A 14,050-nucleotide genomic window follows, 5' to 3' on the forward strand; every position below is an offset into this window, starting at 1 on the left:
CGAGACCGCCGTTGGCGACCTCCCCTTTCCCAAAAAGCGCCTGGGTCAGGCCGGAGAACAGGGGCTTGGCAAAGACACCGGATATAGAACACGCCGCCGATCCCGTTCGGAACATGGTTCGCAAAGACCAGGCGACACTGAGCTAGAAATAAGGGACTTGTTTTTGTTGCGATGGTTGCCCGTGAGAATCAACCACAAAAGGAGGCACCCCGGGTTCGAGTGGCCCATTGACGTCAGAAGAATGGGGCTTGCGCCGACGGATACTCGGTCACCCCTCGTTCGTCTGTTCGTCCGTTGTCCATACTCCGTATGGCTTGGAAGTATGCTCATGTATCCAACCCGCTCGTTCCCACTGCACTCATCACATGCGGTTCACCGAGATGGTCGTGGATGCCTGGCTCGGCTGATCGCCCCGGAAGCGACGAGTGCGCGCTGCTTGGTTCCCAAGAGTGCTCCCTGACTGCATAGCCCGCTCGGCATCCGACCCCCCTTGCGACCCCGGATAATCGAGGACATCGCCCTGCAAACAAGCCTCGTCCCTGTCCCGGCCGCGCTTGGGAATATTTTGTTCATTTCACGGCCATGATGCTTGCACAAAAGAGCAAGTCTCCCGTCCGCCTTCGCAGTCCCGTAACTACAAAGCAGCAAAAGACCAATGCAATCCGATGAACCCCTGTGCCCAGATGTAGAACCATGAAAGCCGTTACTCCTTCGTCTTCTGGGTACCACGCAGCAGACCCGTCCTTCTCGCAGCGATGAGACCCGCCTTCTGACCCTGGGCGGCGTACCTCGAGATGGTCGACGCCTTACCAATGTGTTGATGGTTACCCTGTAGCAGCGTGTCAGATATGCGACGTTCCGGAAGCAGTCTCCAAAACTCCCAGCACTTACACCACCGTGAGGATGGTCAACCGGGTTCATGGCAACACCACGAGTCTTGGGCCAGCGGTTGCGCTTGACAGCGAACTTGTGCTTGGCGCGCGAGGCCTCTGTAACACTCCGTCAGAACTTCCGTCCGCGAATGCTGTCGACAGCTCCCCTCCGCCATCATCATGAACACGTACTCAGGAGCGGCTTGTCTGTCCTGCCACCACCAGCGACGATACCAATCATGCCACGAGCGTTGCTGCTGACGACCTTCTTGGCGCCGGACGGGAGCTTGATGCGGGTCTTGCCCTCATCGGGGTTGTGGCCGACAACGGTGACGTAGTTGCCGGAGGTGCGGCCGAGCGCGCCGCGGTCACCGGGCTTCTCCTCGACGTTGGACACGACGGTACCTTCGGGGACGGAGGCGAGGGGGAGGATGTTGCCGACGGTCAGGGCGGCGTTCTTGCCGGCGTAGATGAACTGGCCGGTGTACATGCCCTCGTTGGCGATGAAGGTCTCGGTGACCTTCTTAAACCTGTACGGGGAGTTGAAGACAACGCGAGCGAGGGGCGCGCCACGGCCGGGGTCGTGGATGATTTCCTTCACGATACCCCGGATGTAGCCATGGCGCTCGGCATAGTCGAGGCTGCGGAACTTCGCCGGGGCCTTCCGCAGGCGGGTGTTGGCAGTGAAGATGCTGCCGCGGCCCTTACGCTGGTTGCGGATCTGAATGCAAGAGAAACAGTGGTCAGCACCATCTCCAGGCCCCAGCGTCCGCGCATCGTCTCAATTCGCAGGTTCCATTCTCTCGATCGATCGGTCGCTCGCCGTGGTCGCGGACTCCGTGCCGAAATCGAATCGGAGGGTATCTGTCAGAAAGCAGAAAACATAGGTTCACTTACAACGCGACCCATCTTGCCCTCCTACCTTGAAAATGTGGAAGTGACGGGGTTGACTCGGTGGTTGATGGAGGTTGAGGTTGCGGCCACGGGAAAGCTCCAAATCATTGAAGCGATAATTTTCCAAATTTCTGTGTGGATGCAAAAGCCACAGCTGATTGGTGTGGCTGTCCAAGTGCCCTAACTAAGGCGGGGGAAGCGGTGTGGCGCTCTGTACCATTTGGAGTGTACGGAATACAGTATCTGCATGACATCTTGGCCTCTACCCGTACTGTGTGGAACTTGGCTGGAATTGGCTGAAAGGCGCGAACGTGTCCCTTGAACCTCAAGTCCGCCCGACATCCTCGCAACTTCGCAAAGTGGCCGTCTCCAGCATTCGCAACACGACAACCAACAGCTCGTTCATGCTGTCAGGGTGTCTTCTTATGTACGTTTTGGATGATTGGGTATTGCCATGCTTCATATTCGGCCCGCTGCTAACGATAAGCAGGTCTCAAATCAGCTCTGCTCTGATGAACCGTCTTTACGGTTGCCTGGGGCCTTTTCTCAACGTTGTCATGTAAATCTCAAGGGCAATTGACGTGGCCATGTGGTCGTGTGGTTCTGCTGTGCGGGCCCGGCTGCGACCCCGCGATATGGGTCGCAATGCGCAGCTTGGTCAAGCGACCGAGAGGAGGCTGGCGGCAGCAGGCCCGGGACCTTCAAATAGCGACCCGCCTCGCTGACGTTTTCACAAACAACCCAGGAGTTATGTGCGAGTGCAAGCCATTTCTGGAAGGAATTGAAACGGGTTGCGGATCGCATCTCCGCAAAATTCCCTTCCAGATGCGCCAGATCTGTCCTTTGGCACGGTCGCGGGTATGTTTGGCTGGCGCTGGGACAAGTGTCCCTTCATCACTCTCATTTTGATTTGGAATCATCGTTGAGGGGGGTGTGCAGAGGCTCACGGCACTGCTCTGTTCAGCTTGTGGGCATGTTGCGCGGTCGCTCAAGTGAACCAGCTGGGTGGCAGCCTCCACTTAGCGGCTGTGCTGGAGGAGCCCCCTCCTGGTCAAAAACCACGAAAGTGGCCATGCGAGCCGATGCCGCTCCTGAGGTGGCAGGCTCAAGCGTGTTTGGCTGTTTTTGGCTGGGCACAACACCGGGTTTCTGGAGGTGAAGACGTGGAGCAGGCCAATTTACTGTCCTCCCGGGGTGGCGCGGGACCGTGTTTGGGCACGCCAAATCTGTTCGCTGTGCGGCTTTGCTCCCCGGCCTCACGTCCACTGCAGCTTCATCACCCAACCAGCCAGGGAAACAGTGTCGGCCAACTCCGGCAGGTCGTTCTGGGGTGGGGAGCACCTAACAAGATGGTCTGTCCAGCCAGTTGTTCTCACGTGCAGGTCATTTTGGCGGATTTGGTTGTTGGCTGTGGCACGGCACTCAGGGAAGTGTTTGTTGGAGATTTTGGGGGACAATGGGATGGGTGGCGACAGTGGGTGATGGCGGATTGCCGACTGGCGCGCGGAGCTGGGGAGCTGGCGAGAAGCAGCAAGCAGGACCTCGTGGGGCAGTGTGCCTGTTGCATACGGACAGCCTTGTGTGAAGAGGAAGTAAGGACTGCAGCAGTGCTTGAAGTTGACTGTAATAATATTCGGCCTATCAGGTTCCTGGCCCGTTAGACTGGATACATGGTAAAGCTGGGAGGGCCCCGGGCCGTAGTCGCCCAGTGGTCGCCTTGGTACGTAATTTGTTGCAGCCGATCTCTCTTCCATCAACCTCCAACTTACCTCACCTTGCCTCCTCCACTTCCCGCGCGCTAGTCTGCCAACCCCAGCAAACGCCCACCCACCGGCGCTCGCGTTCGCAAGAGCAAAAATGGCCGACGACGATTCTTCTGAACTGTCTTCGCTTTCTTCTCTGTCGGAGCCGCCTTCCGAGGATGAATCCGACATCCAATTGGAGGAGCGGCAGGGGATCCTGAAATTCTTCCACAAGGTTGACAAGAACCCAGCCTTGGAGCCCAAGGAGAAAAGCCCTCCGCGACCCAAGCGCGAGCCATCACCGCCGCACGAATATGTCTTGGCGGATAATCCTGACATTGCTGTACGTGTTGACACCCTTGTTCGCGCTGTTGTCGCGAGGCGACGCGAGAAGTCGCGCCTGCGATGTGATGGAGCATCCGGGCTAACCCTTGCCACCGCAGTTCATTGTCATGTTCCGCGCCCGGTTTTCTGAAGCGTTCCCCAAGAGCCTGGCGAATTTCGGTCCTCAAGAACTCGAGCGCGATGTTGTCGAGACCGTTCCGGGCGAGCGCGTCGAGCACTTCCTCTGCGCGCTGCTGAGCCTACTCCTGAACCGCAAGCAGGATGTCAAGTGCGTGCCTCTCGCCGTCGGGCAATAGGAGGATTGATTAGCTTTGGGATGGGTTGTTGACTCCGTTACGTGTACAGACCTGGGCATTACAACCGCGCGCTCGAAGAAGCCATTCAGACGCACAAGGGGCAGTGGGCGAAGGACTGGGAGAGCCAGAACCCGCTCGCAGGGCAGGCGACGTTTGCCTCGATGACGCCAGTGCAACGGGTACGTGCTGTACCCCCAATCCCTGACCATCTTCGCGCTGTCGCTCTCGGCAACCTCACTCAGATGGCAAGTCCATTTACTGACCTGGCTGCCGCTAGCTTACGCTGTTGCGTACCCTCGTGCAGTGGACGCTTTCCTCATCAGACGCGGTCAGGACAATCATCAGCCAGCAGTACAAAAACCGGCACGATGACGACCTCAACATCCCCCTGAGCGTTCAGCCCTGGGGCAGCGATGGCGACAAGCGCCGGTATTTCCTCATCGAGGGCAACGACGACACCTCGTTCCGCGTGTACAGAGAAAGCAATCCCGCGGGCCTACAGAGGACGTGGTGGAGCGTGGCGGGCAACATCGAGGAGCTCAAGGCTCTCAGCGAGAAGCTCGAGACGCAGGACGGCGGGCCGAAGGCGAAGGCTCTTGCCAAGAAGATCATGAACAGCATCCCGCGGTTTGAGGCGACGGAGGAAAAGCGGCGGCGCAGGGAATACCGCCAGATGCGCAAGGAGCAGTTCAGACGGCCGGAGCCCGGGTTTTCGCTCTACGAAGGCCGCACTAGAGGCAAGCGCATAAAGTACACGTACTCCGACGACGAGGCCGACTTCTTCTCGGACTCCACCACTCGCCGTTCAGCCCGCAACACCGGCAACCACACGCCCACCGAGCCCAGGGGCCCTGTTACGACAGCCAGTGGCCGGCAGGTCAGGGCGCCGAACCGGCTGAACGCGGAGAACGCCAGCGACGGGGCACCCAGCGCCAGCGCTAGCGTGCAGGGCGACGCCCAGGACGCGGAGCAGAGACCACTCACCCGCTCGGGCCGCCCTCAGAGGTCTGCGGCCGTGAACCACGGCATGAACGGTTGGGCCTCGAAGAAACGGAAGAGTGACGAGTACGAGTCGGAGGAGTCCGACGAGGAGGACAGCGAGCCCGACTTCGAAGCTGACGAGGAAGACGAGCACGTCCCCGAAGAGTCGGAGGAGGACGAGGAAGAATTCGAGGAAGAAGAGCTCATGGACGAGGACCTAGAGGAAGCCCCCCCGCGCAAGAGCTTGATATGCAAGTTCCCGATCAGGGTCGCCTTTGACGAGAACAACAAGGTGCGGCAGATCCCCGGGCCGCCCGTCGCGAGCGAGAAACACAAACACCCCAGGGCGGCACATCAGAACGGGATCGTCAGCTACGAGGAGTCCGAGTCCGGCGAGACAACCACAACCCCCGAAGAGCCTGTTGTTGCGGAGCCTGAGCCGGAGCCGCCCGCGGCCGAGGTCATCGCCGTCGCGACGAAGCGGATGACGCCGCTCGAGCTAGCCGACAGCCAGCCTGGGGCTGGCGTGGGCAAGCAGCATGAACCTGTGCAGGAGTCGAGCGCCGATGCAAACCAGCCCCAAGGGACAGACGCCGGCGTGACGGACAGGTCACTCCCGACGCCCTCCAGTGAGCCGTCGGCACCCCCGGCGCTCAGGGGCAGCCCGGAGGCCGCACCATCTGTCCCGCAGCCTGTCGGTTTTGTCTCCCAGGAGTGATTAGACATCTGTAGAGGGGCTACTGGTGTTTACGACTTATGAGAACCTGGAAGCAGGTTTTGGTGCTATGGCCGCCGGACATGGGAAGGAGACGGCCGGTATCATGCTGTTTCAGCTGTCTGTCTGTTCCGAGCAAGTCAGCTTTTGAGCGATGTCGGCGGGGAAAAGCACGAATCGTTTGACATAGGCTCGGAAACTTGGGCCGATAGTAATAGACTTGTCTGTTTGGAGGCATGGGCCGCGAGTCTCGATGCCCTCGTTATGCAAAGAATCACCCAAACGCCACGACACCAGACTCTATGTTAGCATATCAACCTAATCCACGCTCTCCCTTCCCCTCCTTCCCCGTGACTACCGCGTCCTCTTTACCAGGCTAACCTTCCTCTCGGGCGGTATCGGCCAGTTATTGACCCCATACCACCACCGCCTCAACCTGGCCCCAATCGACGACCCATGAATACGTGCGTTGCGGTTCCAGTGCTGCCATCCGCAGATCGCCAAGTTGTACAGAATCCCCTGCACAAACGGCATCATGACCTGTTCGTAGTTCACACACAAACGCCACACACGTTAGCCACGCCTTCCCAAACCTGATTGGAGGGCCAAAGGGAAACCCCCTACCTGATCCCGAACGGTGATCCACCCAACCTTCCACCACGTGTCTGCATTCCGTATGCTCCACAGGTAGCTCTGCTCGAAGCGCAGATCGGGCATGGGCGGGAGGTGGCGGCGGCGCGGATGCGGCTTGATGCGCGACGACGGGTAGACCTCGTCGTCCTCGACCTCCTCTTCCTCGGATTCCCCTCCGCTGTGGCTGACTACGCCGTCATCGTCGAGGCCGCCTTCGTCGGGGAGCACGGGCTCGAGGTGGACGGGCTCTTTCTTGGAGGCCGCTGTCGACGGGTTCAGGTCGTGCTGCGGCGAGGGGTTGCGCTGGAGATGTGCGGTTTGCACTGTCTCGGCGAGTTGGAGGGGTATCGACGAGGCCATTGTGGCCGGGGGCTGTCGATCAAGTGCGAAGGGTTGGAGGACTTCGCACTTGTTGCTTTCTTAACAAAGAGCCTCGAGGTTCGTGTCAGTGCATCATAGCTCTTGAGAGCCCCACAAAACACTGTCTTAACCCAGCTGCGGTTGGAAGTACTCGGACAAACGAATGAAAGGGGGCTTCGTAAGCTTACCCGAAACCCCGGGCTCAAAAAGTGGACAACGGTCAAAAATGGGAAAGTTATGTAGAAAATAGCTGCCTTGTATTAACTATGTCGAAAGCAAATCCTCAATTTTCCCCTCGGGGCTATGTGCGTAGTTCTCATGTAAGTTACTCTCAGGTTGGTTGTCTCGTGGAACAAGGAACGACGCACGGCATCTCTCGGTCATCCCAAGACACAAAGAGCCCCACTTCTCAAGAACAGGCACTCGAAACCCGGTCAATGTGCTGTCTGTGCTTCAGCCGGGGTCAATGACCCTCCGATGGCCAATGATGACCAGCTGTAGGCAACTTGTGGGGCTGTCGTGCGCCACTTGGCTCCAAGCCCATAAAAAGCTTCACCAGGCGCGAAACCCCTCTCCCGTTCAAACCCCACCACCAATTTCAGGAAAATCCGGGTCAGAAAAGCACATAGCTGCCATATCTCAAAAAAAGAGCGCACAGGTTCTCTCTCCGTGAGGAGGATCTAGGCGAGGTCTACTTTCTCCTAGTTTGTTTCCTTTTTCCTGGTCAAATCGTTCACCATGAGCGACTCCAACGCCAGCGAGGCGGAGAAGAACGTGAGTCGTGCGAGATTTTGAGGCTGCAGCTGCACCTTGTTGCTGACGGGACTGCCCTACAGATCGAGATTTGGAAGGTGAAGAAGTTGATCAAGCGGCTTGAGGCCGCTCGTGGAAATGGCACCAGCATGATTTCCCTGATTATCCGTATGTCGTTCCCATTTCGCCCCGACCGCTGGGCAACTCGGCAGGCCGCCCTCGCCTCGCCTCGCCTCCCCTCCCCTCCTCAGATTGAGCTCCTGCTGACGATTCCACTTCCCCTTGGCAGCGCCGAAGGACCAGGTCTCTCGCGCGGCAAAGATGCTGGCTGAAGAATACGTACGTCTCTGGCGTCCAGAAGGCGCCTCCACGGGCAACCACCAGGATCTGACATGTGTTCTAGGGTACCGCGTCCAACATCAAGTCGCGTGTCAACCGTCAATCCGTCCTTTCAGCCATTACCTCGACCCAGCAGCGCCTCAAGCTGTACAACAAGGTCCCGCCCAACGGCCTGGTCGTCTACTGCGGTGAAATCTTGACGTCAGAAGGCAAGGAACGCAAGGTCAACATTGACTTCGAGCCGTTCAAGCCCATCAACACGTCGCTCTACCTCTGTGACAACAAGTTCCACACCGAAGCCCTCGCCGAGCTGCTCGAGTCGGACCAGAAGTTTGGTTTCATCGTCATGGACGGTAACGGGGCGCTGTTCGGCACGCTCAGCGGCAACACGCGCGACGTGGTCCAGAAGTTCTCGGTCGATCTTCCAAAGAAGCACGGCCGCGGTGGCCAATCGGCGCTGCGTTTCGCGCGTCTGAGAGAGGAGAAGCGGCACAACTACGTCCGCAAGGTGGCCGAGCTGGCGGTGCAGAACTTCATCACCAACGACAAGGTTAACGTTGCTGGCATCGTCCTGGCCGGTTCCGCCGACTTCAAGAACGATCTGAACGCGTCCGACATGTTCGACCAGCGGCTGCAGGCCAAGGTCATCAAGGTCGTCGACGTGTCATACGGCGGCGAGAACGGCTTCAACCAGGCGATTGAGCTGGCGTCCGAGACGCTGGGCAACGTCAAGTTCATCCAGGAGAAGAAGCTGATCGGCAAGTACTTTGAGGAGATCAGCCAGGACACGGGCCGCGTCTGCTACGGCGTCGACGACACGCTCAAGGCGCTGGAGCTGGGCGCGGTCGAGACGCTCATCGTGTTTGAGAACCTCGAGGTGACGCGCTGGACGCTGAAGGACAGCAACGGCAACGAGGTGATCCTGCACACGACCAAGCAGCAGGAGCAGGGCAACCGCGACAAGTTCATGGACAAGGAGACGGGCCAGGAGATGGAGGTGGCGGCGCAGGAGTCCTTCCTGGAGTGGATCGCCGAGCACTACAAGGATTTCGGCACGACGCTCGAGTTCGTCTCGGACCGGTCGACCGAGGGCAACCAGTTCGTCAAGGGCTTCGGCGGCATTGGCGGCATCCTCCGGTACAAGGTCAACTTCGAGCAGCTGGCCGACGTGGACGAAGACGACGACGACTACTACGACGATTGACAGTTTGATTCCCTCGTTGACCACGAGGGACTCGTTACCGAAGCCATCACGTCCGAGCTGACGACACCGCATGCCGACCAGGCGGCCGCCGCGCCGCCGCGAAGCCCCGCGAAGCTCCCGCCCGCGCAGCGGCGGCTGATGAAGGGCTTCGCGGAAAGGCCGAGCCCCAGCCACCAGGTGTCGCGACCCAGCCCGCTTCGCTCTGTGATGACGGCTTCTTGGGTTTGAGGCGGCAGATTGAAGGTGCGTGAGCGTTCCCTCGGCCGGCAGACCCCACCGCGGTGCCTGCTAACCGAGTGCCGCCGCAGGAAGTGTTGCCCGTAGGATCGGGAAGTCGGACAAGGCCGAAGACAAGTCATTGCAGGGCATCAATCCAACGAGATTGAGTTGACATGCGTGGGGACACGGGCTGGCCCGGCTTGCGGCAGTCCTGGTACGCGGACAGTCGGTCCGGGCCATGCGGTGTCTGTCCTGTCTTTACTGTCGATGCGGGGTGTCAGAGAAATAGATTAGCTAATCGCAAACCCTCACTCGTTAATGAATCTCCGTCCGCATGTGTATGCCGAGGAAAACGGGCTACAGTTCCGGCCTGGGGAGGAAACCGTGTGGGCAAATGTGGGTTTACAGACCGGAAGGTGAACAGCTGCCGAACTCGGCCGATTATCCCCTCTTTTGGTGGGGTCTCCGGTGCAGCTTTCAGCGATCGGAGCTCCGGTGGGCACAAGCGCTGCGGGCCAAGCCAGGTAGACCGGTCGGCCCGTTCATCAGGGTGCGGGCTTCAGGGTCAAGTTCTCATTCCGATATCAAAACTCAACACCGTCTCCCGTGTGCACACGGCCTCTCTGGACACGTCAGCGCCCGCGATTTCTACATGACGGGCAAGCTTGATGTAGACGACGTAGACTCTTTTCTTCGAAACTTCGGTTCATTTGAAATTTTGCATTCGGCCGCCCCGTGAGTCTGACCACAGCGGCTTTGAGCCTCCTCGCCGACCGGCATCTTGTCAACGATGACCACACCCGCTCCCCGGGGCTCGGGGCCGGGGCAGGAGGATGTTGGACCGGACCCGGGCACGACGGTCGCTTTCCTCGGCCCGTTCAATTCATATTCTCATCAGGTATGGAAGACGGCAGGATTTGTAGTCTGATGGATGTGCGGAACCTGACATCTTCATCAGGCCACGAAGATTGCCTTCCCCGAGGACAAATGGCAGCTTGAGCCGACGACGACAATAAAAGGTCCTGGTTCTATCTATCTAACCCGTCCCACTCAAGTCCACACGAGCGGACACTGACTCCCGCAGCAGAAGTCTTCGACCGCGTGCAGTCGCGCCAGTGCGCCTACGGCGTCGTGCCTTTTGAGAACTCCACCCACGGCACCGTCACCTTCACGCTCGACGCCCTGGCCGACCGCGCGGCCGCCTACGCCGACACCCTCGTCTGCGACGAGGTCTACCTCGACGTCCACCACTGTCTGCTAGGCCGCTCGTTGCCGCTCTCCTCTTCCTCCCCGTCCCCGTCCACTGCCCCCTCCTCCTCCTCCCAACCCCATTCCACTCCCCCCTCAGCATCATCGTTATCATCACCACTATCCCCACCGCCACCCTCCGCGGCGGAACCAACCGCAGCCGCAACCGGCGCAACCACAGCGCCTTCCCCGGCGGAAGAAGAAGGAAAAGCAGAAGAAAAGAGTAAGAAAGGAACGCCGCTCGTCCCGCTCACGCACATCCAGCGGGTGTACTCGCACCCGCAGGCGCTGGGGCAGAGCGCGGGGTTCCTGGCGCGGCACCTGGCGCGCGCCGAGACGGTCGAGGTCAGCTCGACGTCGCGCGCGGCCGAGCTGGCGGCGGCGGACCCGGCGGGGCGCAGCGCGGCCGTGGCGAGCGAGTTCGCCGGGCGCGCGCTCGGGCTGGACGTGCTGGCGCGGTGCGTCGAGGATCGGGAGGATAATACCACACGGTTTTTTGTCCTGCGCGTTGGGGGGCCGGCGGCTGCTCCTCCTTCTCCTTCTTCTCATTCTCCTCCTTTTTCTTCCCCGGTGGGGGGTGTGGCTGGGCAGGGGACGAGGGATGGGGAAGAGGAAGTGGAACGGACAGAGGCCGGGGAGGCTGATGTCTACGGCGGGCGCAGGTACAAGAGCCTCGTGTCGTTCACGGTGCCGCACCGGCGGGCGGGCGCGCTGGCGGACGTGCTGGACTGCTTCCGCGCGCGCGGGCTCAACCTGACGAGCATCAGCAGCGTGCCCAGCCTGGACGCGCCGTTCCAGTACCTGTTCTTCGTCGAGTTCGAGGGCAGCAAGCTCGACGACCCCGAGGGCAGGGTCGGCGGCGTGCTGGCGGACCTGGGCAGGGTTGCCGAGCGCTGGAGGTGGCTGGGCAGCTGGCGGAACCGGAGGGGAGAAAGGTGAGCTGGCGTTGACTGCAGTACGGCAGTACGGGAGTGCTGCTGTGTCTGGGTAGGCACTCGAGGGCTGAGAGCCGTTGTTTGCTGTAGTTGCAGAGGCAAAACATAGAAAGGATCATAGCAAAAGAAGAAAGAAGAAGAAAGAGCATGCTGGCCAGCCCGTGTCATGCCCTCTTCCCTGTGATATTGTTGGTGGTGGATGGGTCCATTGTCTGAATGGGAGGACTTGCCATGTCAGAAGTCTTCAGGTCTACGATGAGTTGGCGAGGTGACGGAGCAGAAGGGGTGGGCTGGATCGGGTGTTTCTCCAAAGCACGAAGTTGGTTGAGCTCGGCCAACCAGAAATAATGTGGGCGGCGGAGGGAAACCGGACGGGGAGACTCGATCTGAGGCTCAGGACGAGGCAGCATTGTCAGACAAGGTATCCCCCTGAGTTGTGTGGGCTTGTAAGCTGCAGGAATAGCTGTGGCCAGGCACCGAGGGGTAACGTTGAAGAAAGGTCACAAGCTCTGCGCCGTGCACCTCGGAAGCGAAACCTAGGTATTTAGATGGGCACAGAGATACCCAGGGAGCCAGGTCCCTCCCTCCTCCTAAGCGCCGTTGCTAGGCTTCCAGGTTGCCGATGTTGTTTGTATGTTCGTGAGGGGTTAGGGGGTTCGAACTGCTGGCTGACTGCTTTGAATCCTAACCCTGACCCCAACCCTAGTGCTTCCACCTCACCTCGGTCTGGGCAGAGTGTGCCGATCTAGTGTCACCAGCAAGCCGATGATTCCCGTCTACAAATGCATTCATCAAGAAGCTGTCAAAAACAGCCACAACTGCGTGGCACAACTCTAACTCGAAATCCACACATCCTCTCCCGGTTTCGGGCCTGGACACGACAATGCGTGCCGTCGCCCTCTCCTCGCTTCTCCGGCCCCGCAATCAACTTCAGAAAATTGCCATCCTCGGCCATGCAACAGCCCCTTACTCAACCTCCTCAAGCTCACCACCCTCGCAACCCTCACCCCCATCATCCCCCTTACCCTCAACATCGCCAACCACCCACTTCAACCCCGACACCTACCTCCACCGCGCCCGCCAAAAATTCGCCTCCCAACCAGCCACCCTCATTCCCGACATCCTCTCCCCGACCCCGTCCCACCTGCTCACCCTCTCCCTAGCCGACCACGTGCCCGCGCTCTTCCCGCCCGGCCGCATCACCCGCCCGCTCCCCTCCAGACTCGACACCCCGCCGGCAGACCTGGTCCTCCCGCAGGGCCACCACCTCGTCTACTTCCCGCCGCAGCTGCCGCCGTCGCGCCTGCTGCCCGACGGCACCGACCCGGCCCACTGCCCCGGCGCGCCCTTCGTGCGCCGCATGTGGGCCGGCGGCGAGCTGGTTTTCCGGGACGGCTGGGACGCGGCGCTCCGCGTGGACGGCCGCCGCGCCGTGTGCGCCGAGCGGGTGCTCGCGGAGCGGGCCGTGCTGAAGTTGGGCCCGGCCGAGGGCCAGGAGAAGGTCTTTGTCGAGGTCGAGAGGCTGTACGGCGTTGGGCGAAGGGATGCGCGCGGGGAGGAGGTGATGTCGGATCGGGAGATTTTTGGGGACGTTGTGGGCGGTGCCGGGGCGGTGGTGAGGGAGGTGAGGAGGTTGGTGTTTATGCGGGAGAGGAACACGCGGACGGGGGAGGCGAGGATTGTAAAAGGTATGTTATCGGCTGGGCTGGGCTGTGATCTGTGTCTGTTTTTGAGGGCGTGGTTGACGGTGGTGTGACGGGGTTGGCTCAGCTAACAGAAGGCAGCTCCTGCCGCTCCCGAATTCGCCTTCTCCCTCAAACCTGACGCCACCCTGCTCTTCCACTTCAGCGCTCTCACCTACAACGCCCACTCCATCCACTTCGACCCGGACTACGTCCGCGGTAAGGAAGGGTACCGGGGTTTGCTCGTCCACGGCCCGCTGTCGCTGGTGCTCATGCTCTCGGCGCTGCGGGCCTGTCTGGCGCAGGTCCAGTCCGCGGCTGCCCCGAAGAGCGACCCCGCAAGGCCGATGCCCTACGTCAAGTCGTTCACCTATCGCAATATCGCCCCGCTTTATGTGAACGAGGAGATGAGGGTGTGTTTGCGAAGGACGAAGCCGGACGGCGCTGAGTGGGACGCATGGATCGAAGGGCCCGAGGGCGGCCTCGCTGTCAAGGGGCATGCCGTCGCAGCGGGCGTTGTTGGGACGCCGTAAGGAGACGCCGACGGGACGGACGGATAACCTGCCGCTGACCTCGAAGAAGAGCAGCAGTAGCTTACAAACCACAGGTTCTAGTCAAAGTTGCGAAGATTCTCTGAAAGCATCTGTCAAATCTGACTGTCATGCATGGCCAACAGCGCCCTACCTTTCCACCGTCGTCTTAGGTCACAAGTAGTACTACCTACCACAAGCCAAGCGAGAACGGCATGCTTGTTGCAAACCAGTTTGAGACGGCCAAGCATAATACATCACAGCCAGCATTCTGCTGTAAACAACCAGCTTAATTCGGCCAG

At 60.1% G+C, this 14,050-nt stretch overlaps 6 protein-coding genes across 6 annotated transcripts; 4 read left to right on the plus strand and 2 right to left on the minus strand.

Moving 5' to 3' along the window:
- Positions 1-139: 139 nt before the first annotated feature.
- THITE_59635 (60S ribosomal protein L2) lies at positions 140-1,846 on the minus strand. Its single transcript, XM_003655234.1, has 4 exons — positions 1,770-1,846; positions 1,065-1,593; positions 892-989; positions 140-829 (listed from the first exon to the last, which is right to left on the minus strand). Exons 1-4 carry the CDS (start codon positions 1,779-1,781, stop codon positions 704-706), a joined length of 765 nt encoding a protein of 254 aa, XP_003655282.1. The 5' UTR covers positions 1,782-1,846; the 3' UTR covers positions 140-703.
- Positions 1,847-3,181: 1,335 nt separating this feature from the next.
- THITE_2118819 (uncharacterized protein) lies at positions 3,182-5,858 on the plus strand. The gene is made up of 5 exons (XM_003655235.1): positions 3,182-3,486; positions 3,569-3,851; positions 3,952-4,121; positions 4,199-4,328; positions 4,427-5,858. The coding sequence occupies exons 2-5, from the start codon at positions 3,624-3,626 to the stop codon at positions 5,846-5,848; spliced, it is 1,950 nt and encodes a 649-aa protein (XP_003655283.1). The 5' UTR covers positions 3,182-3,486; positions 3,569-3,623; the 3' UTR covers positions 5,849-5,858.
- A 165-nt stretch (positions 5,859-6,023) lies between these two features.
- THITE_2118822 (uncharacterized protein) lies at positions 6,024-6,968 on the minus strand. The gene is made up of 2 exons (XM_003655236.1): positions 6,470-6,968; positions 6,024-6,385 (listed from the first exon to the last, which is right to left on the minus strand). Exons 1-2 carry the CDS (start codon positions 6,836-6,838, stop codon positions 6,200-6,202), a joined length of 555 nt encoding a protein of 184 aa, XP_003655284.1. The 5' UTR covers positions 6,839-6,968; the 3' UTR covers positions 6,024-6,199.
- A 375-nt stretch (positions 6,969-7,343) lies between these two features.
- THITE_2118825 (uncharacterized protein) lies at positions 7,344-9,298 on the plus strand. The gene is made up of 4 exons (XM_003655237.1): positions 7,344-7,612; positions 7,675-7,759; positions 7,881-7,930; positions 7,995-9,298. The coding sequence occupies exons 1-4, from the start codon at positions 7,577-7,579 to the stop codon at positions 9,132-9,134; spliced, it is 1,311 nt and encodes a 436-aa protein (XP_003655285.1). The 5' UTR covers positions 7,344-7,576; the 3' UTR covers positions 9,135-9,298.
- Positions 9,299-10,143: 845 nt separating this feature from the next.
- THITE_2053401 (uncharacterized protein) lies at positions 10,144-11,540 on the plus strand (the record flags this gene model as incomplete). The annotated part of the gene is made up of 5 exons (XM_003655238.1): positions 10,144-10,251; positions 10,312-10,372; positions 10,441-10,708; positions 10,826-11,108; positions 11,193-11,540. The coding sequence occupies 5 exons, from the start codon at positions 10,144-10,146 to the stop codon at positions 11,538-11,540; spliced, it is 1,068 nt and encodes a 355-aa protein (XP_003655286.1).
- An 879-nt stretch (positions 11,541-12,419) lies between these two features.
- Positions 12,420-13,751, plus strand: THITE_2053773 (uncharacterized protein; the record flags this gene model as incomplete). The annotated part of the gene is made up of 3 exons (XM_003655239.1): positions 12,420-13,097; positions 13,161-13,224; positions 13,321-13,751. 3 exons carry the CDS (start codon positions 12,420-12,422, stop codon positions 13,749-13,751), a joined length of 1,173 nt encoding a protein of 390 aa, XP_003655287.1.
- Positions 13,752-14,050: the final 299 nt, after the last annotated feature.

This window comes from Thermothielavioides terrestris, chromosome 4 (assembly GCF_000226115.1).
Source record: "Thermothielavioides terrestris NRRL 8126 chromosome 4, complete sequence".
Classification (NCBI taxonomy): Eukaryota; Fungi; Ascomycota; class Sordariomycetes; order Sordariales; family Chaetomiaceae; genus Thermothielavioides; species Thermothielavioides terrestris.